At 41.3% G+C, this 23131-nt stretch overlaps 1 protein-coding gene across 1 annotated transcript in view; it reads right to left on the reverse strand.

Annotated features, from left to right (window-relative positions):
• Positions 1-23131, reverse strand: part of MDN1 (midasin AAA ATPase 1) — a 253888-nt gene that overhangs the window by 99759 nt on the left and 130998 nt on the right. The window contains exons 45-52 of the mRNA XM_073675707.1: positions 22342-22458; positions 21779-21984; positions 19993-20141; positions 19239-19435; positions 16404-16624; positions 13874-13987; positions 5068-5200; positions 890-996 (exon numbers count right to left, since the gene is read on the reverse strand). Of these exons, the coding sequence (XP_073531808.1) occupies positions 890-996; positions 5068-5200; positions 13874-13987; positions 16404-16624; positions 19239-19435; positions 19993-20141; positions 21779-21984; positions 22342-22458 (1244 nt within the window). The remainder of the gene's footprint in view (positions 1-889; positions 997-5067; positions 5201-13873; positions 13988-16403; positions 16625-19238; positions 19436-19992; positions 20142-21778; positions 21985-22341; positions 22459-23131) is intronic.

Raw genomic sequence — 23131 nt, forward strand, 5'->3', positions numbered from 1 at the left:
CATAATAATTTGGAACATGCATTTTGAGTGCAGTTTGAGTTTTTTATTTTTTTAAAAATATACTGTTATCATAGGCAGTTTGTACAAAAACCTTTCACTTGTACTCTAATAGTTATTTGACTGGAAAATTACAATGACTGCAATTCATATAGGTAATTTGGGAAAATCTGAGAAAATATTATTTGCATAATAATTTGGAACACAGTGTACACAGTGCAAAAGCGCGGCTGACAGTACACAGTGCAAAAGCGCGGCTGACCGTACACAGTGCAAAAGCGCGGCTGACCGTACACAGTGCAAAAGCGCGGCTGACAGTACACAGTGCAAAAGCGCGGCTGACAGTACACAGTGCAAAAGCGCGGCTGACAGTACACAGTGCAAAAGCGCGGCTGACAGTACACAGTGCAAAAGTGCGCGATTTCAGCAGGAATTTTCATGTGACGTTGGCGCAAACCCGGGGACAATTCAAATTGAGTGGGCGGCGACAAGTCGGACTGAATGAAGCGAAGAACACCCCTATGACTAAACAAGCAGGTATGATATAAGTACATAAAGTGCTTTTTACAAAAGATTATAGCATCAATTTTAATGAAAAAAGCGTGTTAGTGATGCACATTGCATCACCAAAAACAACCTGGGGGCAGTTTACATGCTTTGACATGGCAAGTTCCCTTTAAAGTAAGCTACAGCATTATGCTAAAAAAATGCAATTTTTAGCTTTTTCCCTTTTCTATAAAAACTTATAAATATTTAATTGGTGATTTTTCCACAGCAAGCACACAGCAATAAGGTAACCTGCTATGTTTTTTGTTCATGTGGCGGCAAATTTTTTAACCCAGAAAATCTAAATCACAATATATATTCATTTGATGAGCAAAACAAACCCTACCTTTGTGAAATTCAACAGCAATTTTTAAAGCACTTAGTCTTTTTGGCTTCCTAGATACATGTGCTTCAGTGAAAGATTGCTTTTGCCGGTCGATTAGAAGAATTGCCCTGTAAAGAAAATATATATAGCCAGTTAAACTTTTTGTGGTTTTGAGTGCTCAATGAAATGCTCACCTTTTCTTCTCCAGACAATCATTCTTCCAGATGTCCCAAACAATCTGAAGCGGGCTTCATCAGAGAAAACAACTTTGCAGAAGATATAGGGATTGGACTCCAGAGGACTGGGGTAAGTTTATTTTCTCTGATGAAGCCCCCTTCAGACTGTTTAAGACATCTGAAAAAATAGTTGTCCAGAGACGAAAAGGTGAGCACTACCATAACTCCTGTGTCATGCCAACAGTAAAGCTTCCTGAGACCATTCATGTGTGGGGTTGGGAGCGTGGGATCACTCACAATTTTGTTTAACAACACTGCCATGACTAAAAAATGGCATCTGAACATCCTACAAGAACAACTTCTCTCCACGACGTAGGAGCAATTTGGTGATCATCAATGAACCATGTCACAAGGCAAAATTGAGAATTAAAGTGGCTCAGTAAACAAAACATTGAAATTTGGGGTTCTCTCCCAGGAAACTTCCCAGATCTTAATTCCATTGAGAACTTGTGGTCAATCCTCAAAAACTGGGAGGACAAACAAAAACACAGGAATTGTGATAAATTTCAAGAACTAAATAGCCATGAATGGGCTGTCATCAGTCAGGGTATGGCTTAGAAGCTGATATCCAGCATGCCAGGGCGAATTGCAGAAGTCTTGAAAAACTCTGCAGAAACTTTTTGTATTTGTCAATAAAAGTGTAAACACTTATGAAATACTTATAATTGTACTTGCAAAACCATAGAAACATCTGACTACACGATCTAAAAACAATGAAGCAGCAAAGTATGTGTAAACCAAAATTTGTGTCAGTCTCAAAACGGATGCCCACGACTGTATACTACACAAGAAAATCTTACTAGGCGGCTGACGCTATACTTCATGACAGGTCTGCACAACTTGCGGCTAGTGGAGAACCGGGAGACGCCGGCTCCCTTCTTCATGTATTCTAAAGTATTTGCATTTTTTCAGATATACTTGAACACTGCAGCGCCGGGATAGAAGCAGAGCAGCGCTCGTGAGCCCTCACCCCAGCGTGCAGAGGTCATCACGCTGCTGACCACATTACAATGCTGTGGTCAAAGAGGCGGTGAGGACGCAGCAGATGTAGCAGGGGAAGGCAAGCCCTCCACTTAGGGGATGAAGCTTTAATGTATGGATTATTATTGTAGAGGGGAGGGGTGTGTTCTTGTTTGGAAAAATTATGGGGAAGTGAGGGGAAAATAGTGAGAGGAGAAGCAGTATGGGTGGGAATATTATGATGGAGATGGGTAGTGGGAGGGAGATTATGGAGACGGACAGCATAGAGAGGGGCTATGTGGCAGACATTATGGAGAGGGCAACAAACAGAAAGAAAAAAATGACCAGAAAGTCTAAAATACAAGATGTAAGTTTTAAAAAAGTTTATATATTTATTGAGGATCAGGAAGACAACAAAAACATACAACAAGGCAGGGGAGGGCGCCACGCTGCTTAGGGTCCCACAAGTAGTAAGTTCTCATTACTCTACTCTTATTTGCCCCTCTTTGTCCATTTGAGACATACAAATAGAGCTGCATAAATAAATCCTCTTCAAGCATATAATTGCTGCACTTTTCAACTACACAATGTATTGGTAAATATTATAATTCATTTGTTCCCATGCAGCATATACTTATACCGGTTACATCTATCCTGGGATCCCTAACTTTGGCAATGTCCTTTTGAATATTATCAGCACGTGTGCCCCTGCCATGTTGTATGTTTTTGTTATCTTCCTGATCCTCAATAAATATACAAACTTTTTTAAAACTTACATCTTGATTCTAGACTTTCTAGTGGTTTTTTTTCTGTTTGTTGCTCATTCATTGTATTGACTGTCTAAATTGCCATTATTTATCCCACATAACTTATTTTTTGACAATTCTCATTCTAGCGATATATATGCGTTATATTTTTTTTACAATATTTCATAGGTTATAATTCTGTGTGTTTCTCTTGGTTCGCAATTACGTATTATGGAGAGGGGCAGTGTGGGAGACATATGGAGAGAGGGAGGGGATATTATAGAGAGGGGCCGTGTGGGGGAGATATTATGTAGAGGGGCAATGTGGGGGAGATATTATGGAGAGAGACAGTGTGGGGGAGATATTATGGAGAGGGACAGTGTGGGGGAGCTATTATGGAGAGGGGCAGTGTCAGGAGCATTATAATGACACTGTTATATTTAAGGGCACCATGTTGGCATGTGCTGCAGAAGACCGGAGAAGATGGAAGTCTGCAGAGATGAACTATGGATGTCCATGTAATGATGGCGTCTGTACTACATGGAGACAAAAAGGATGGGAACTACTTCAATCAGATAAGATGTATTCTGTAAGGCACCTGTATGTAAGTGTTTATTGTAAAAAGAAAAAAAAAGTGGTTTGGTACCGTGTTAGCCAGTTGTAAAAAGATTGCTCTCAGTGGGAAAAACAAGATAATCTTGTAGTTATGATACCATTGTATATCATGATATACCATACCTGAGGAAGGGACCTAAGTTGTCCTGAAAGCTTGCCTTGTAACAGCATTTATTTTTCGTTAGCCATTAAAAGGTAGAACTACAAGATTATCTTGTTTTTCCTACTGAGAAGAATAATAGTGTTTATTGTGATACAGACTACGTCTCATCAGTACTGGTGTTCCTGATTGGTCCACAGTCTGATGATGACTTAACTCCTAGTATCTCCTTACCACGGTTAAGGACATACTGGCAGTTGCAGATTCATGCTATACAAGTGTACATGGGGCTGCCCCGACATTGCAATTGATTGCTGTACTAAGCTTGGTGATGCAATCATGTACCGACGGTGGTTCTGGTGCTGCATTCATGTACTAACAATGGTTCTGGTGATGGATTCATGTACTGACGGTAGTTCTAACCTTCTACACATGTAGCAGTACATAACTGGTCAGATGATGTGCAGCATGGCTATGTTAATAGTCACAAAATCCTCAAAACTTAAGAGTTTTGAGATCATCAGGAGGATTCGTGGAGTTTCTGCAGTGTTTCTGTTCCAAAAACTCAGTTTAAGTTAGGGTGTGTTGAAACTGATTATTTTGTAGCAGTATTCGACAATAAACTCTCCTTATCCTCCTCAAACACTCAAAACTTGGTTTTGGTTATGTATTCATGCAAGTCCCCCTGTCACATTTTTTTGCCACTCTTGGGATTGATTCAGTATGATAATGTGACCCTAGGACCAAAAAATGTTGTGAACCTCTGCTTTATGAAGTAGCAAGAGTTCTGTATTCATACCCTGGTTACATTGATTAATGGAAACTGGAAATAAAAAGTGAACCTATTCAAGTTTATAGAAGAGGATATTTTTTTTTTACATCAATAAGTATCATACCAGCAAAAAGGAAGAATGTCAAAAAGCTCTTTTTATAGCAAGGTCTCTCCACAATGCTGCAGGGCTCTTGCTGAGCATATGTGTACTCCCATTGCTCTAAAAGAGACACCTTATGATCATCAGTGAAAACTCAAAGGGGTCACACAAATAAGCACTGAATAGAAGGGTCCAGTTGGGGCTATCTGTGTTCTTCAGGAGCGTTCACTTTAGTTTCCATTCTCTCTTAAATGGAACTTGCCAGCAAAAACATGTTGCCTGATCCTGTATGCATGAAACACTGGCTGTATGATTCCAGCCAAGTACGTTTGTCTCCAAAATGCTGCGGTGTGAACCGAGCTGCACAGGAGACTAGTCGGACAGTCTGGTACACGCCAGCTTCTCCCCACTCACTCCCCTGGAGTGAAAGGTCTCTCCCTATACATGCACGGTGTGAGACCTGTCACTCAACAGGAGAGCATAGGGAGAAGCAGCTTTGAAATCATATATATATATATTTTTTTAACACACCGCAGCATTTCAGAAGCATTTCAGAACCAAACATACCTGGCTTTAGGTTATGTCAAGAAGACTGAATTGTATTTATTTAGTACAATGAGGCCTAAGAAAATGATATAACGTACACAAGTATCACACATTTAAAACTTACCTGTTAATTACACTATCCAACTGGCTAAATATTTCCATATCTGGTTCCATGCCAGTATCAAGTGTAAGGGAATGTTTCATTGTGTTTAATAATTGCATATTCCAGCGAGGATCAATTGGGACACAATTGTCACCTGCATTAAAAAAAAAAAAAAATGTCAGTATATATTTTTTTTCTTACAATATTCCATGTTCACTGGTATAAAAAATAAAACGGGTATGTTTTATTGCTTAAAGGAGTTGTCCAGTCTAAAATGACAAGTCTGCATTCACTCTATGTGAATCCTCCCAGCGCACACATGGGAACGGCAGTCACGTGACCTCAAGAATGCGATATGCATACTACCGGTCAGAATCCGACTGTTTCTGGTGCGCTCAATACAAGTGTATTGTGCGAGGCCGGAAACAGTTGTTGGTTTCTGGCCAGGATTATGCATGCCGCATACTTACCTCATGTTCCCGGCGCTGACACCTACAAATCTTCACAGTGCACGAGCTGCAAGGATTCACATACAGTGACTGCAGACTTATTGTAGATCAGTCAAACCCTTTAAGTCAAGATTAAGCCGACATTGCTAAAAGTTTTGCAAAACAAGCACTGAACTTTATTTTCTCAAGAGCAATGTGGCACCGTGTGTGGGAATCATGAAGCACTGTGTAGCTGACTAATAACGGGAGAGGACAATACTCCAAGCAACTATACACACATTAAAGCAATTTCTCCAGAATGCTGGCAGAAATCACTTTGAAATGATGCAAAGTTTTGGCGCAACTAAGTTGTGTAAAAATGTAGCAAATTTTGGCCTTTTCACGCAATTTTAAATGGGCAGAACTGGGGTGGAGGTATGACCCAAGAGCTCGTTTAATTCATGAAGAGCTGTGGCGGTCCCTACGCCAGAAATCTGTTCAACTACTGGAGTAAGATTGGTGGCATGGCGCACACCGCTCGTCAGACACTCCGGATTCATTTAGAGGGGTGCACCTTTTCATGAATCAGGAGCATCTGACACCACCATGCCCCTTCATCAAGATCAGCAAGAAAACCACTCGTCTTGATGCATTGGGGGCCTAAATATTTTAAAGACGACCAATTGAGACCATTTTCAGACTTTTGGTGCCTTTTCATGACGTGAAAAAGCACGATGGGCCGCAACGAATAGCATATATGTTGAACAGCTGATATGATGTCTTGGATTTTTCAGTTGTTCTTGGAGTTGGCAGTCAAAATGTTGTTAATACTGAAGGACAAATCAGCATCCCATCATAGAGAAGCCCAGAACAGAAAAAACAATGTAAGGCTATGTGCCCACGATGCAGAAATGCTCAGGATTTTTTCCTGAGCGTTTCTGCATCTCCCTGGCAGAAAAAAACGCATGCGGATTGTACATGCGTTTTCCTGCCAGGGACATGCGGATGTGAAGCGTTATTCACTGGCATTTCCGCATGCGGATTCTCAAGCGCTTTCCAAGAGATTAGCATCACTTGGAAAGTGCTTGCGACAACTAGGTCACACTATATAAATCCATGCAACCGGCATGGATTTATATAGTGTGACCCGAGAGAGAGTGGTTAAAAATAAAAAAAATAAACTAATACTTACCCACCGATGGCCCCTGGTGTCCTGCTCACTCCGTTCTCCCTTGCCGGCAGCGGTGGATTGAAAGACCTGCCGATGTCAGCGTCGCGTGACCCGTCACATGACACTGACATCAGCGCAGGTCCTTCATTCCATCGCGAAGTGCCGGGAAGCAAGGATGAGCGCACTGCGGGCAGCCAGAAGGTAAGTATACATTTATTTTTTATTTTATTCTTTTTTTTTTTTTACAGATTTTTTTAATGGTACCTGGATGTGGATGAGACTCTCCTCTCCTCTACACCCGGGTACCATCCGCACATTAGAACGCGCCAATTACGCAAGTACAGATGCAGTCTTGCGGAATTGGCGTGTTCTAATGCAAGTCAATGGCGGCGAAAACGCAGCACTTCCGCAAAATAATTGGTAGTGCTGCGTTTTTTTCCGCAATGATAATACGCAGCGGAAATTTCCGCAGCATGTGCACAGCACATGCGGATTATCATTGGGGAACATGGCAGGCCTTCTACCATGTGTTTTTAATGCGTTTCCGCAGCTGCAAAAACGCATTAAAAACGCATCATGGGCACACAGCCTAACATAGATCTATCGGTCATTTTATTCTTGCAGACGTGTATCGTACCGATCTTCACAGACCAACCGTGAATAGCAAGTCATTCACAAAATGACCTCGATAAATTTTGAAAAAAACTGTAGTTTTCTTGTTGAGTTCACTGAGAAATCATTGAGATTAAAGTGTTTACCCAGACATCACTTTTGATAACCAAAAAAAAAAGGGGTAGTGAATGTTTTCTTGCCTCAAACCAAGAAACAAGATTTCCTACTTCAATGGTAGATCTGTTAAAAAAAAAAATAATAATCTGATAGCAGAAAACTTCAGTTTAAACAGCTATGCCATTAAACGTTGTGGCCCCAAACCATGGTAAATGAGGGTGGTTCTAGAGTTAAAAGATTATCATCTTTGAGGAACATATGCCAGTGCTGACATCACCTCAGACCAGCCTGGTTGGGGCAGATCCAGAGCTACCAGGATTGCTGGAATCTGTTTGGGGATCCAATGTTTGCATACTGCATGTTAAAGCATCAACATTGTGAAAGAGTCTATGAGTCTATATCTCAACCTGTCAATTTAAGTTGCTGATATTCATTTCAAACTTCACCCTTCATAATGTAAAGGGTAGAATTAGAGGAAAACCTAAATTATTTGAATAGGAATATCCACAGCAAAATCACACAATTAAGTGTAATGTCTGCCATTGCAGAGTGGATTCATATTGTAATTGCCATGTGGAAAGAAGCATATATTATTTGGGTGATTGACAACCAAAGTGAGACAAAGCGTCTACAGTGATTTGAAAAACATTTTCTTCTTTGGTTGTGGCCTTCACCATCATGTAGTCCAAATATATGTCATGTCTGTCACCTCCCTAAAGAAGGGTAGTGCCATCACTAGTGACAATACCTTAATGAACTCTCAGGGAGCAGTTCCCAGGGCACATGTTAAAGCACAAAAGGGAAGTGGAGGTAGAGCTCTGCAAAGCATGGGAAATCCTGGTGAAACAAGCAGATAAAGGATGCATGACCAGCATACCTCAATGTTGTGAGATGTATGGAGATCACTAATGTTAGGGATTCCATGTAGAAATGACAAGCCAGGACAAATTTGTTGACACATTGGGATGGGCATGATCAGTCATAATTGGGTACCACAATGAGTTTGGAGAAGAAACACTGAAAACTTTTATCTGGTGGCATGAGTACAATCATCCCCTAAAGTAGGCAAGTCTCCGCAGCATGCAAGGTGGAAATCTTTGTTCTTTCCTTCCTGCTGTGAGAAACACAGAGGCGGAAGGATTTGAGAAATTGTAAAAGGCAAGAAACAGTGGCAGATTTTCCTTACTCTGAATGCTAATGGAACTATTCCTACCTGTGGCTTCAAATAAAATCTTGTCTACGAAGGCCTCACAAAAGATTGAAACCCACAAAGATAGAGGTTTTAAAGTGGAACGTGGAAGTTGTGTCCGCAATTCATCATTAGATCAAGGCAATTCAGCAGATGGCTATAATGTAGGTTAAAGGGGTTTTCCACTACTATTTAAAATATGCCAAAGCGTTATTATGATGAAAAGCAGCTTCTTTGTAATTACCTCCCTTTGCCTTTTCTGCCTGTGAGTGGCGCTATCACTGGCCGCTTACAGGCATCACGTGACCCCGGCTGCAGCCGACTCTGACATCCGCTCATGTCACGACAAGTCCAGGCTACAGCTGAGGATCTCTCTTCCGCGTTCCACGGTGGCTGCTGGGTTATGGGCGGGGTTACCCCGCGAGTCACTCCCGGCATACACCGCGCGCTCTCCCTCTCCCCATTCATTTGGAAAGCGAGCAGTGGATGCTGGGTGTGACGCAGTGCAGTAACCCCGCCCACGACCCAGCAGTCACTGCGGGGACCCCAGCACTGAGTCACACCGTGGGTCACGTGACGTCTGTGAGCGGCCACCGATAGCGCCGCTCACAGGCAGAAACAGCACCAGGAGGTAATTAGAAAGAAGTTGCTTTTCATCATAAAAACGCTTTGGCATATTTTAAATAGTAGTGGACAACCCCTTTAAGGCATGGTAAACAATTATTTGTACATCCAGGGAAGTTTCAAAAAACGGTAGCATAACAAAAGCAGGTAGGTCAGTTCCATTAAAAATTTGTGAAGAAGTCCTGAAAGAAAAGCTTAGTGGAGCTGGCGGATCCATTCAGTGGAAGCCCTGCTTACACAGGCACATGTAAAGACTAGCCTGGGGGTCAGGCCTACCAGTCTCAAAGGAAGATCTGGCAAAAAAAATAAATTCAAGTAGCCAAATGAGTATCCTTGCGCAAGGCAGTCTGTGTCGTGATCTGAAGACTGACCCTAACTGTTTCAACAAAGCTGTCCACTACACTCCTTAATTTAGAGGTCCGTTTTGCTCTTAAGTCCTAATGACAATCTGACATTTTGCCTTCAGACAAAGGCTTTCTAGTAAAAGAGGAAGTCTAGGTCAAACAAGTGGAGGCGGAGGAAAGACTAACAAAACAGTCTGTGAATTAGAGTGCTTGGATTTGGTCCTTTTCTTTGTCCTGCCTCATGATGGGGTTGGTTAGGTTGAATAGCCCAGTCACAAAAATGTGGTTTAGAAATGAGATACCTTGGTGAGATTACTAACAATCACACAGTGGAAGTAAACATAGCATTGCAGCATTTTAAGTTGTGGCTGGCTCAGAGAGCAGTGGGGCTGTGGAGGGATGTCTGGTACCCAGGAATTCAGGACAGAGTATCAAGCGAACCACACTGGAATATAGCAGAACTTGCAAAGTAAGTAGTCCCAGCTGTAGTCTGGCAGAAAGATTCTCCTCTAAAGTTTGACATAGCGCTTATATTTCCCACTTTTTTTGTTTAAGGGGTAAGTGACATTTTTTGATTCCACTCAAGTACTGCAATATGGACAAGGGGAAGGAAGCCACCAAGGCCTAGGCCTACTCTCATAGCATGATGGATGTCTACAGCTGATGGATCAGACAAAGACAAACACTGTTGTGATAAGAAACAAGTTCTGACAAAGGAACAAAACGAGTAGGGAAAGTTCGTGGAGAGAAGGACCCACCTTTACAATGCATAAAAAGCTCAAGGAACAAGTGCATTATCTGCCTCCATGTCTGGAAACTAGGAGAAAGAGTTGAGGCCTAGAAAAAGGAAAAGCCGGGAGCTATTTATTTGCCCGCTGTTGATAAGGAAAGAAGCCATGGGAGTCAATCAGCGCTGAAAGAGAAAAAGGACTGCTGTTGAGAGTGGGGGGAAGCGTGATAGTAGTCAGACAACAGCACACAAGACAGGGAGTCTAGAAGTGCTTAGCAAGAGCTTTTATGGTCTAGGTTGGGTTAGGGGGGAGCATGACCACCAGCCGGCATGTTCGGACAAACGTAAGGAAGGCTCCTAGACACAATCAGTTTACTCTCCATTATCCTGTAGTAACAGGGCTGTAAAAGCACCCAGAGGTACCTTATACTTCAGAGTTTCATGAGCGATACGATGAACAGAAAATGGCAATCGGTGCCGGTGGAGAAGCTCCAAGAATTTGCGAGGTCTGCCTCACAAAATATCGCCTGGACCACAGTACAATAAGCAAAGGAGGCGACAGAGCATGGAGTCACAAAAGGGAAGATGCAACCAGTGGAACTCGAACTCACATTAAAGAAGGCATCCACCCAACTGCTTTCGGCTATTCAAGCCTCGACTTTATCTCTTAATGGCAAAATAGATGAAGTGAAGATAGATGTGGATCTGCTGAGGCTGGACTTGAAAAATCTCCAGAAGCGGGTGAGGAGACTGAATCCAAGATCTCTACATTGGAAGACACTTCTGCTGTGGTGGAGGTTAAGCTAGCTTCTCTGGAAAAAGCTGCTTGCATGTGGACCCAGAGAGCGGAGACACAGGTCTGTCAGCGCAAGCAGGATACAAAATGCTAAAAGTGTGTGCAATGATTGCAGACAGATGCTCCCCATACTCACAAAGCTCCGTCAGCTGGGTGATATCAATCTCCTCCACCTGCGACCTGTGTGAGCACGGGGAGCATCTGTCTGCAATCACACTCACACAGCTGACAGTGCACAGGTGAAGCAGAACCATCTCACCCAGCTGTCAGACTTGTGTGAGTGCGGGAAGTGTTTGCCATCACTGCTCACATACATTGCACACGCTGGAGTTGGGGGAACTCTCTTTTTATTATGATGACAGGAACTGCACACGCACGGCCAGCTGATTACCCACGGGGATTGACGGATAAAGCATGCAGAGGGAATAACCCCAGGGGGCCCATTTCAGAAGATGAAAGGTTATTTTTTGAACGGAGCATAATTTTTAATAACTAAGTGGCAAAAACATTTATTAACACATCTTCTGCTTCAATAGTCCGTTGAAGTGCGGATCCTATAGACTCAATTCTTTACTAGATATGGACTATAAACTCCTCACAAAAATAAGAGCCAATAGATTAAACAAGTTTATAATTAGCATAATACACTCTGATCAGTCCAGCTTTATACCTGGTAGAAGCACCTCAGATAACTTGAGGCGAGCTCAGATTGTGTCTCAGATTGGGGCTAGTAGAGGGGATGACTGGGCTCTGGTTTCATTAGATGAAGCCAAGGCCTTTGATTCCATAGAACGACCTTTTCTAATAGAAGTATTACATAAATTTGTCTTTGGAAGTAATTTATAAAATTGTTAACAATCATCTATAGAAACACTAAGGCAGCTATGCAACTAAATGGTGTACCATCTGATTATTTTCCTTTGTTTAGGGTTACTTGTCAAGGATGCCCCTTATCACCCTTAGGCTATGTGCCCACGTGGCAGATTTGATGCAGAGCGTTTTTGCCTCACTCTGTCAGAAAAAAACGCATGCAGATTTACATGCGTTTTTTCTGCCAGAAAGAAGCATTTTTTCAGCGTTTTCGCATGCGTTTTTTCAAGCAGTTTTCCAAGCGATTTTGAGCATCACTTGGAAAGTGCTTGACAAGTTGGTCACACAATATAAATCCATGCAACCGGCATGGATTTATAATGTGTGAACTGATGCTTTAAATGCTGCATCTATAGTAAAAAAAAAAAAAGAGAATTAAAACATAAAAAAAAAAAAAAAAACCTGTATACTCACCTCTCAGGTCTCCTCCAGTCTGCTCCCAGCGGCGTCCTCTCTCCTTGGCGTCCGGCGGTGTACTGTCAGGACCTGCGGTGACGTCATTTAGTCGGCTGATGGTCACGCGACCATCACCTGACTGCTGACTTCAGCAGTCGCGTGACCATCAGGTGACTAAATGACGTCACCGCAGGTCCTGACAGTACACCGCCGGACGCCAAGGAGAGAGGACGTGGCCGGGAGCAGACCGGGGGCCGCCGGAGAGGTGAGTATACAGGTTTTGTTTATTTTTAACTTTATTTCTTTTTTTCACCGCGTGGTAGCCGGGATGAAGAGGAGTTGTAGTCTCCTCTTCATCCCTGGTACCACATACACCGCAAATTCGAGGCCATTGAATTTAATTGAAACGCAGCAAATGCACATATACCTGCGGGTTTGCTGCGTTTCAATGTTCCTCAATGGCCGCGAATTTGCAGCGTAATCGCGGTAGAAATGGTCATGCTGCGTTTTGCAACGCAATGCAAATTCGGCGCGCAAATTAGTGCATCATGTGCACAGCACATCCGAATTCACATTGCTTTGCATGGCAGACTGTTTTACAAGCATTTTTGTGGCGTTTTTGCAGCCGTAAAAACGCAGCAAAAACGCTACGTGGGCACATGGCCTTACTGTGTGTTGGCCCGGGAGCCACTGGCTATTCGTATTACATCTGACGATACTTAGAGGTGCAAGCAACAAATCGTCTGGCGCTGTATGCAGATGATCTATTATGGTTCCTTTCCAGATACTACCATCCCAAGGGCTATACATCTGATTGATCAATATGGGGGCTAAGCCGGTCTATTAATAAATTGGGCAAAGTCCTTCATGCTGTATCTTTCTCTCAGTAGATCTAGTTTATTAAACTTGGATCTACTTCATTAAAATCTCTAACATGAGTTTTCAATGATCATGGTCTCCATTTACTCAAATTAGCAGTCATGAATCTACAAACAGGCAGTTACCCCTTACCCTACAAAGAGTCAGGAGTACAGAAAATCCATTTGTGGCCGCCTCCCTCTCAAGCACTACAGACAAGTTGGGGTGAAGAGTAGAATCATCTTAGAAGCAGTAGTCAACCTTTGGGGACAATTTTTTTTTTTTTTAACTGAAAGCACGTATTTGGGGCTAGAAGTTATTTTACAATTGGGTTTCATTAAAAAGGTTTCACTTCTTGGCTTTTACAGACACGGTTTTCCTGCACATTCAACTTTGATGTGATGTGTGGTCATAAATCAGTTGAGAGGAGTTCAGAAGACAGAAGAAAGCATTAGAAACTCCGTCAGACCGTCATAGCAGTATGACCGACAGATTCTCAGCTTATTTTTCAGCCAGCCATAGACTGTTCTACACAGAGGTTTTAAAAGGCAAGCAATGCAAAGTTTTGAATGAAACCCAATTGCAATTTTTTTTTTAACCCTAACATGCATCCAAGAACACAAGATATACTTGAATAGGTCACCTTCTACATACCGCTAATTTATTTATTTATTTTTAGGAAAAAACCTTACCTAGTCCTGAACTGTAGAGGAGTTTCATGACGCTATTCAATTCATCAGACAGTGGACTAGAGTAGAACCTACTCAAAGCTTGTGCCCCAGCATCCAGCTCTGTGCGCACATGATCTATTCATAAAGGATAAAAATGGAATTTGTCAATGTAAGTTTGTCTAATCGAGAGGGCTCTAAGCAATGTGAAAGTACACGTGTCCATGAGCTGATTTGTAATGTTGTGGTATCATTTGTTAGGATTATTCAAAGCAACAATCATTACTCCTATTCACGCCGAAAAATGAAAGGGAATTTGTCATCAGGTTTTTGCCATCTAATCTGAGAGAAGCAGGATTGTAGGGGCAGAGGTCCCAATTCCAACGATGTGTCACTTACTGGACTGCTTGCTGCAGTTTTTGGAAAACCACACAGGAAATCAATAAAGGACTAGTGAATCTGCAGCTATAGAATGCTCCATATTTATGAGCTCTGTATAACCCGGCTCCCACCGTTTATTGTCAGCTTTCTGCCTATGCACAGTGGACACCGTAGTGTGGGTGGGGTTATAGAAAGGTCAGCATTCAGAGAAGTAGTAGATTTGCAGAAGATACAACCGTGATTTTATCAAAACTGCCACAAGCAGCCCAGTAAGGGACATTGCTGAAATCTGTTCCTTTACATTCTGTTGCTCTCAAATGGGGTAGCAAAAACCTGGTGCCAAATATCCTTTAGAATGCTTAAGTTAGTAATATGCTTGCACTTATGTGCATGTCACTAAGGTCACGGTTACACGTTCAGTATTTGGTCAGTATTTTACATCAGTATTTCAAAACCAGGAGTGGAACAATCAGAGGAAAAGTATAATAGAAACAAGTCACCACTTCTGTATTTATCACCCACTCCTGGTTTTGGCTAACAAATACTGATGTAAAATACTGACCAAATACTGAGCGTGGCCTAATGTTTAGACTACACGACACAAGTCACACAGCCAAAGATCACTGTATGCCAAGTCGCGTCATAACACAGGTGGTTGCGAGCCGCGAGGTACCGCAACAAGCATAGAACTAGATGGGATTGTTTTGTGACTTGCTTGTCATGGTCAAGGTAACATGCCGATCACAATAGGACCACAGTCACTAGCATTATGATGAGACGTAACGGCAGCATATGACCTCACTATCATTATGATGAGACGTAACGGCAGCATATGACCTCACTAGCATTATGATGAGGTGTAACGGCAGCATATGACCTCACTAGCATTATGATGAGACGTAACGGCAGCATATGACCTCACTAGCATTATGATGAGACGTAACGGCAGCATATGACCTCACTAGCATTATGATGAGACGTAACGGCAGCATATGACCTCACTAGCATTATGATGAGATGTAACGGCAGCATATGACCTCACTAGCATAATGATGAGACGTAACGGCAGCATATGACCTCACTAGCATTATGATGAGACGTAACGGCAGCATATGACCTCACTAGCATTATGATGAGACGTAACGGCAGCATATGACCTCACTAGCATTATGATGAGACGTAACGGCAGCATATGACCTCACTAGCATTATGATGAGATGTAACGGCAGCATATGACCTCACTAGCATTATGATGAGATGTAACAGCAGCATATGACCTCACTAGCATTATGATGAGATGTAACGGCAGCATATGACCTCACTAGCATTATGATGAGACGTAACGGCAGCATATGACCTCACTAGCATTATGATGAGGTGTAACAGCAGCATATGACCTCACTAGCATTATGATGAGACGTAACGGCAGCATATGACCTCACTAGCATTATGATGAGACGTAACGGCAGCATATGACCTCACTAGCATTATGATGAGACGTAACGGCAGCATATGACCTCACTAGCATTATGATGAGACGTAACGGCAGCATATGACCTCACTAGCATTATGATGAGGTGTAACGGCAGCATATGACCTCACTAGCATTATGATGAGATGTAACGGCAGCATATGACCTCACTAGCATTATGATGAGATGTAACGGCAGCATATGACCTCACTAGCATTATGATGAGATGTAACGGCAGCATATGACCTCACTAGCATTATGATGAGATGTAACGGCAGCATATGACCTCACTAGCATTATGATGAGATGTAACGGCAGAATATGACCTATGTAACAGCCAATATAGTAGTATAGCCCCAGCCTAATTGTTAGGTTTTTTTAATGACTAATAAGATGTAATAGAATTTAAGGGAAATCGATATTCAATTAAGTAAAAAACATAAAAACTCGTTTGAAGTTTAAGAGTCTGTAAAAGAAACATTAACCCATTTATATACGGCAGTGTAATTCTAACGATTATATATGCTATTATGTACTTCTAATAATGATCCATATCAGCCCATACATTTCTCTGACTTTTAGAATGCAGTTACTGTACATCACACACTTAATATGTATTATATTGGCCTAGCATAAGGCAACATCGTGTACATGAGAATATAAAAAAACTAAAAACGAGGAGAGCCACTTCAATAAACACACCCAGCTCAGTCGGTATTTTTTTGGATAAATGACTTAGCCATCGCATCCTTAGCATCCAATCTAATGATGTGGATTTCTCAATGATCAGCTGGACAGAATGTTGAATAACTACAGGGTCATCCATCCAAACGCCTTCCATTTCCAAAGCATTAAAACTCAGATTTTCTGCATTGGGTGACTTAGCTATTAATTGAAGATCTTGTATAGCCAGAGGATTTTTCCTGTAATGGAAAAGAACAACAATTTAGAATTCATAAGATCAGTGCTAAAAGCCTGTCAAATTATGGACATACATCAGCAACCAGAACAAAATGGCTGTCAAACATGGTGCAAAGACATAAAGAGGAACTGAGCTTTCCAGAAATGTAAGCACTAAGTGCAAGGTGTGAACATAAATACAGAAAAATTATCTGATTCAATTATACATCCTAACAAACGTAGGAGAAGAGCCAATTCACTTCTTATTGGATTACACTTGTAATCCTAACAACAGAGTATTTTTGACAATGAAGGTTAGTATTTAACCGCTTTATCTGCAGGCGATTTTCTGTTTTATTGGTTTCCTCTCCTTCTTCCAAGAGCCATAACGGTTTTATTTTTTTATTCACATAGCCGTATGAGGGCTTGTTTTTTGTGGGATGAGTTGTACATTTCAATGACACCATTCATTGTATCATGTGATGCAATGGAAAGCAGGAAAAAAAATCCAAGTGCATTGAAATTGCAAAAAAAAGTGACACTTCACAATTTTATTTTTTTTTTATTATTATTTACCATGTTCACTATGTAAAACTGATCTGGCAATATAATTCCCCAGGTCAGCACGAGTACGTAGATACCAAATGTATAGTTATTTTGTTTAAATGGTGAAATACGAAAAAAAAGTTGCTTGTCGCCATTTAATGCTTTCAATTTTCAGGTTATAGTGCTGTGCGTGATGGTTTATTTTTTGCACCCTGAGCTGATACATTTATATACTATTTTGAGGTAAATACGATGTTTTGATGGCCTCTTGTTGCATTTTTTTTGCAATTTGGCGGCGGCCAAAAAAATCTTAAATTCTGGTGTTTTGATTTTTTTTTCTCGTTACACTGATTCCTGATTGGATTAATTTATTTGATATTATGATATATCAAACTTTTACGAATGCATCAATACCAAATGTGTATTTTTTTATTTTTTATTCTGAGGTCAGCTGCTGGTAGAAGAGGACGCAGAGCTGGAGCAGAGGGAAGGAAGGTGAATAGAAGCGTTTATTTTTGTCATGTATGCAGTGATAGGAGCCCATGCCTACCAGGATTGGGGATGAGGGGGCCATGCCTACCAGGATTGGGGGATGAGGGGGCCATGCCTACCAGGATTGGGGGATGAGGGGGCCATGCATACCAGAATGGGAAAATTTACCAGTAGCTGCTGCATTTACCACCCTAGGCTTATACTCGAGTCAATAGGTTTTCCCAGTTTTTTTTTTGTTAAATTAGGTGCCTCGACTTATATTTGGGTCCGCTTATACGGTATATATAGAGGAAGTGATGCAATCACAAGTGAAGAAAATAAATCTCATTAAATAAACAGCAGCTGTGCAGACAAAAACCAACAATCTGGAAAATGCAGTGGAAACAAGTCTATGTATGTATGTATAAATATATATATATAATAGATAGTTTCTAAAATTCATACCCATGGGATATTCAGTATCAAGGCGCAATATCCAATATGCCTCTCTCACTGTAAGGCATTTGTGCACCACGTTTGGGATAACTCACTTTTTCAAAACCAAAAAACACAAAGGATGTAAGATCACCTTTGTGAACACAATCAAAGTGTTTGGATGCTCCAGAGTAAGTACTATTTTTGTTATTAATATTAGATACATGTATTTAATTGTCCCCTTAGGGGAGTTGATGCTGTGGTTGCCTGATCACTTGTGCCAAACACAGCATTGCATCAGCATTTCTATGTATAGTGAAAATCACGATCTCCTATGAATGCCAGCATACTGGCCATCATAGGAGAATTGTCATGACAAGCACAGAGGTCTTCAGCAGACCGCCGGCTGTCATGGAAACCCATCAGCGCCCCGCGATCATGTCAAGGGTGAGCCGATGGGCGAATGGAATGACGTGCCCCTCTGCCGGCGCGTGTTAAATGCCGCTGTCAGATTGACAGCGGAATTTAACAGGTTAATGAGACAAAAGACGCAGTGTCAAAAGAAAAAAAACACACACTCAAAAAAGCAATGAAAAAACACAAGCAACCTAATTTAACTTAACTGGCGCAGAAAATCTGCATCATCAAATACTCATCGTGGAAACGTAGCCTTACATGGCCAGTCTGTTCCTCGGTTATTGAGAAATCAGCCTTTGAAACAATATGCAAATAAGGGTTTGGATCTGAAGCCTCTTGTCACTCCAGCTCTATTCCCCACCCAGCACAGCCTCTTCCTGCTTGACTGATGACTCCTATGCCTGAAGTCACACAGCATGGTGGGTTGGTCAAGCAGGGGGCAGCGGCGCTGGGCAGGAAACAGAGATGAAATGACAGAGGTTGCAGATTTACCATAGCCATTTCCAAATCAATTCAAACACTGATTTCTCAGTAACAGACTGGCCATGTAAAGGTATTGGTGGACTGGTCTTTGAAAAAGCTACATGCACACAAAGACATTGGGATGTAAAATCCTGCTTTAAAAAAACACTATAGGCACGTTTTCCCAAGACAAAAATAAAAAAAGAAATGGGATGCAGTACTAGATACAGTAAGGAAACACATGCGTTTTATATACAGTCTGTTTATTGTAGTAATTTTTTTTCAATTTGCTTCATTTAGTGTTACCTGTTTTTCTGTAGGCAATGTCTGTTCAGAATATAAAGGAGGACTTGACTGTCCCTCAGAATAGTAGACAAAGTGGAGTCCTCAGAAGAAAAGATGGCGTCTGGTACTTGATCAGGCCACAGTCCAATAGATAACATACAACCACCATGTGTGGGTCTGAGAACACACACCTGACCTTGAATAATATCCTGTACTTGCTGAAAAAAAAAGCAACATATAGATTATGTGAATAATACAAACTAATCCATGCTGCAGTGTTTTCAGAAATATTTAAAAGGAAAGCTGAAACTATTTTGTTGGAAGTGATGATCAACACATGAGGCAAGCCAACTGCACTACCGGCAACTCAAAAGGGGACGAATAAAAAGGTAAGGTGCTCGTAAGAAAGACTGAAAGAGAAATGGGCTTCCTTAGGATTACCTAGAATTGTAATCAATGCCTGAGACCACCAGAGATGCAACATTATGATAACATTACGTTACTATGTTTAAATAAAACGTCACTTGATAAAAAAGAAAAGAAATACAGTTCTGCACTGTAACTATGGAAAAGTTAAATTCTTTAGTATATGTAAAATCCGTAAAATGGTGTGTGACATTCATAGGTGAGCAGAAAATTCAGGGAAAGTCTGTGTTGGATGTTAACACAATAGTATGTAGTAAAGTAGTAAAAAGGAACAAAATAATTTTGGTGGCAATCTTGCGTTAGGCAAACAAAATGTGCAGCAAATTTCTCATTTACTGAGAGAACTCACCTGTTGGACCACAGCCGTGGGCTGAGAGGAGACAAACACTTCACTACAGGCCTTTTGGAAAGCATGTTCTAGGTCAATTCCTCTTTGTAACTGCTGGGATAGCAGAACTCCAGCATGCAGCAAATAAGAAAGAGAACTGCATGGAGAACCTAGAAGAAATGTAAGCAATAGAAAAGTAAAAGAATCGTCAAACATTTAAGAAAATAAAAACTACCATCTCTTGAGAAGCAGCCTACAGAAGATTTGTCACTCGGGCCAAAGTGGCCAGTTTTTTATTTTATTCCGGCTGCTTCCCAGAGTAAGATATAGGCTTTTTACGGTCTTTACAAGGAAGTGAGGCTCACGTTGTAATTATACAAAGCAGCCTAAAGACATGCCCTTAGATAATCCTGCGAGCACCACTCCCTTGGAAGATTCTGTATGATGGATAAAAAAAAATCATGCTGTAATTAGGGGAGGGGGCAGAGGGTCAGCAACAGGAATAAAATAAGAGCAAAAACAGTCCCGTTTTGACCCGGTGATAGGTCCTCATTGTAGGAAACCAACAGTGAATTTCACATTAAAAGTCTAACTATTTAAAGGGAATCTGTCACCACATTTGACCTATCTGAACTATTCATATAGGCATACAGGTTATAGAATGCTGAAAAAAGTCATCCCTGTATGCCTCATATCAGATGCCTGGTTGTTGAGAAATCATCTTTTATCACTTTATATAAATGATCAGTACCAGGCTCTGGGAAGGATGCTGCCTGGAAGATAACTCTGCCTCCAGAGATTATTTTACATGAAGGCAGAGTTACCACTGTGTGACATTCAATTAACAGGACAGGAGAAATTAAATTTGTTTTATTGCAAACACATTTTTGCTTCTCTCTGAGCTCTGCTGTATTTTAACCTTGTCTGCCTGGGAGATGAAAGCTGAAGCTTAGAGGAACCTGCAGATGTGTCAGGTATAATCACACACAGCTCTGCAGTGAGGTCAGGAGAGCAGAGAGCGGCCATTACACGTCACACTGGTAATGCCCCCTTCATGTAAAATATGCTCTGGAGGCTGAGCTATTATCCAGGCAGCATCTGCCCTATAGCCTGGAAAAGGTCATTTATATAAAGTGATAAAAGAGGGCTTAACAACAAGGCATCTGAAACGAGGAATATACAGGTGTCACTCTGCTCAGCAGTCTATAACCTGTACGTGCATATTAATAGTTTAGATGGGAATCTAACCACATTCGACCTTTTAATCTAATAATCTAACCACTTTTCTATTGTAGTTCAATCTAAAATTCCCTACTATTCCCTCTACCAGCATACACTGTGGATTCTCAAACGAGTCATCAGGAAGCTGGTGCTGCAGTCACTGTCTCAGCTGCCATTGCCATCCAACTGCGGTTCAATATTCACGGACTGTCATATAGGGAAAGGTGGATAAACTATTTTCTTTTTTTTGTATAGCACAAACTAATGAGGCTCGGACCAAACTCTGATAAAATGTTAAAACTCCGACCGAAATCACTGATGAAACTCAGCCAGTTTTTTTTTTACACAAGAAAACCGACAAGTGAATGAGCTCCAAAAGACATCAGATTGCAGGTATCATGATATACAACTTTCTATGATCTGCATGCTCAGATAAATGACTTAGGAGGGTTGATCCTACTGACAGATTCCCTTTAAATTAAATAATTAGACACTTCGTATGTAATCACTGTGGGCTTTGGACAACCTTTTTAAAATGATGAAATTACTATATGATAGCACACTAGCATCAGTCTCTTCTACTTACCAATTATGGTCTCGTTGATCTCTTTATGAACGTGAATCAAAGCATTGCATAAATTATCTCCAACCACTCCAAGACTGTTCAATAAAGTTTTAATGTCAAAAGAATCCAATGCAGCATCACCATCTTCAGGTATGTATACCTCAACGCCACGATTCCTCATGGCTCTGGAGATTTCCCCATGAGCAGGATCCAGTGTCATAAAGAGTCTATAGAAAATACAATATTTCAAACAATTAAGACAAACTGAATTAAATTTATTTACAGAGATCCACATTCAAGAGAACGAAAGCTTGGAACTGACATGAGCCTCCGTTCATTTCTCAGCACTGCTGGAATTCCCACGATCGAGAACAGCTTCCAGAAGATAGAGGCAACATAGTTCTAGATAAAGATTTGATTTTTGGTGACAAACTGAAAGGAGAGTGAACGTGATCCTTATAGAAAATGTGAGAACAGCCAAGTAAAAGCATTTTAGAAAAGTCTAAAGATACTGCAATTTTTAAACTTTTTTTTAGCATAACAAAATATTTATCCATATATTCTAGAACTACAAAAACATTCACCTGAAGTTAGGGTGTGGCAATATAGTGGGTATTGTTCCATCAATGACTCCTCGCTCACTGACTGTGAGTACTCCCCCAGGTTCAAGTAATGCATTGAGACGATCCAACACCGAGGAACTGTAAAAATAAAGAAAACAAATAAAGGTACCGTATATTCCGGCGTATAAGACGACTTTTGAAGACTGAAAAATCTTCTGTCTAGTCTGGGGTCGTCTTATACGCCGGTAATGCTTTTGAACTTTCAGAAATTGACATGCGGGGATACTCTGGGGGTGTTAATAAGCTGCCGTGGCCGTATCCCTGCCATGTCGGAGTTAATATAAGGTGGAGGGAGTTAAAATACGGCGGCGGTAGGTCCAGACAGTCAGCGCTTCTGTGCTGAAACTGACACATCGCTGCGTATTCCCAGCTCCGGACACAGCGCAGGGCTTCTGTGCCGACAGCTTTCACTTGTCACAGAAGCGCTGCGCTGTGTCCGGAGCAGGGAAGTTCGCATCGCTTCTGTGACAATATATGAAAAGCCGGCAATTCAGCAGCGGCATAAGCCGGCACCCGACAATTTAGAATAGAAAGAATAGAGCATCACACATAGATTAGATAGATAGAAACATGTCAGTCACATATATATGAAGTACAGTGACAGTATTGCTTACTGTACTTGTCATTTAGTGTAAAGGATTTATTAAAACAAATAATAGTGTTTTCATGCACCGTCTCTTTAAAAAAGCCGGCCGGCAATTCAGCAGCGGTACCCGACAATTTAGAATAGAAAGAATAGAGAATCACACAT

Source organism: Phyllobates terribilis, unplaced genomic scaffold (genome assembly GCF_046119375.1).
Source record: "Phyllobates terribilis strain yellow unplaced genomic scaffold, ASM4611937v1 Scaffold_3__8_contigs__length_932513732, whole genome shotgun sequence".
Lineage (NCBI taxonomy): Eukaryota > Metazoa > Chordata > Amphibia > Anura > Dendrobatidae > Phyllobates > Phyllobates terribilis.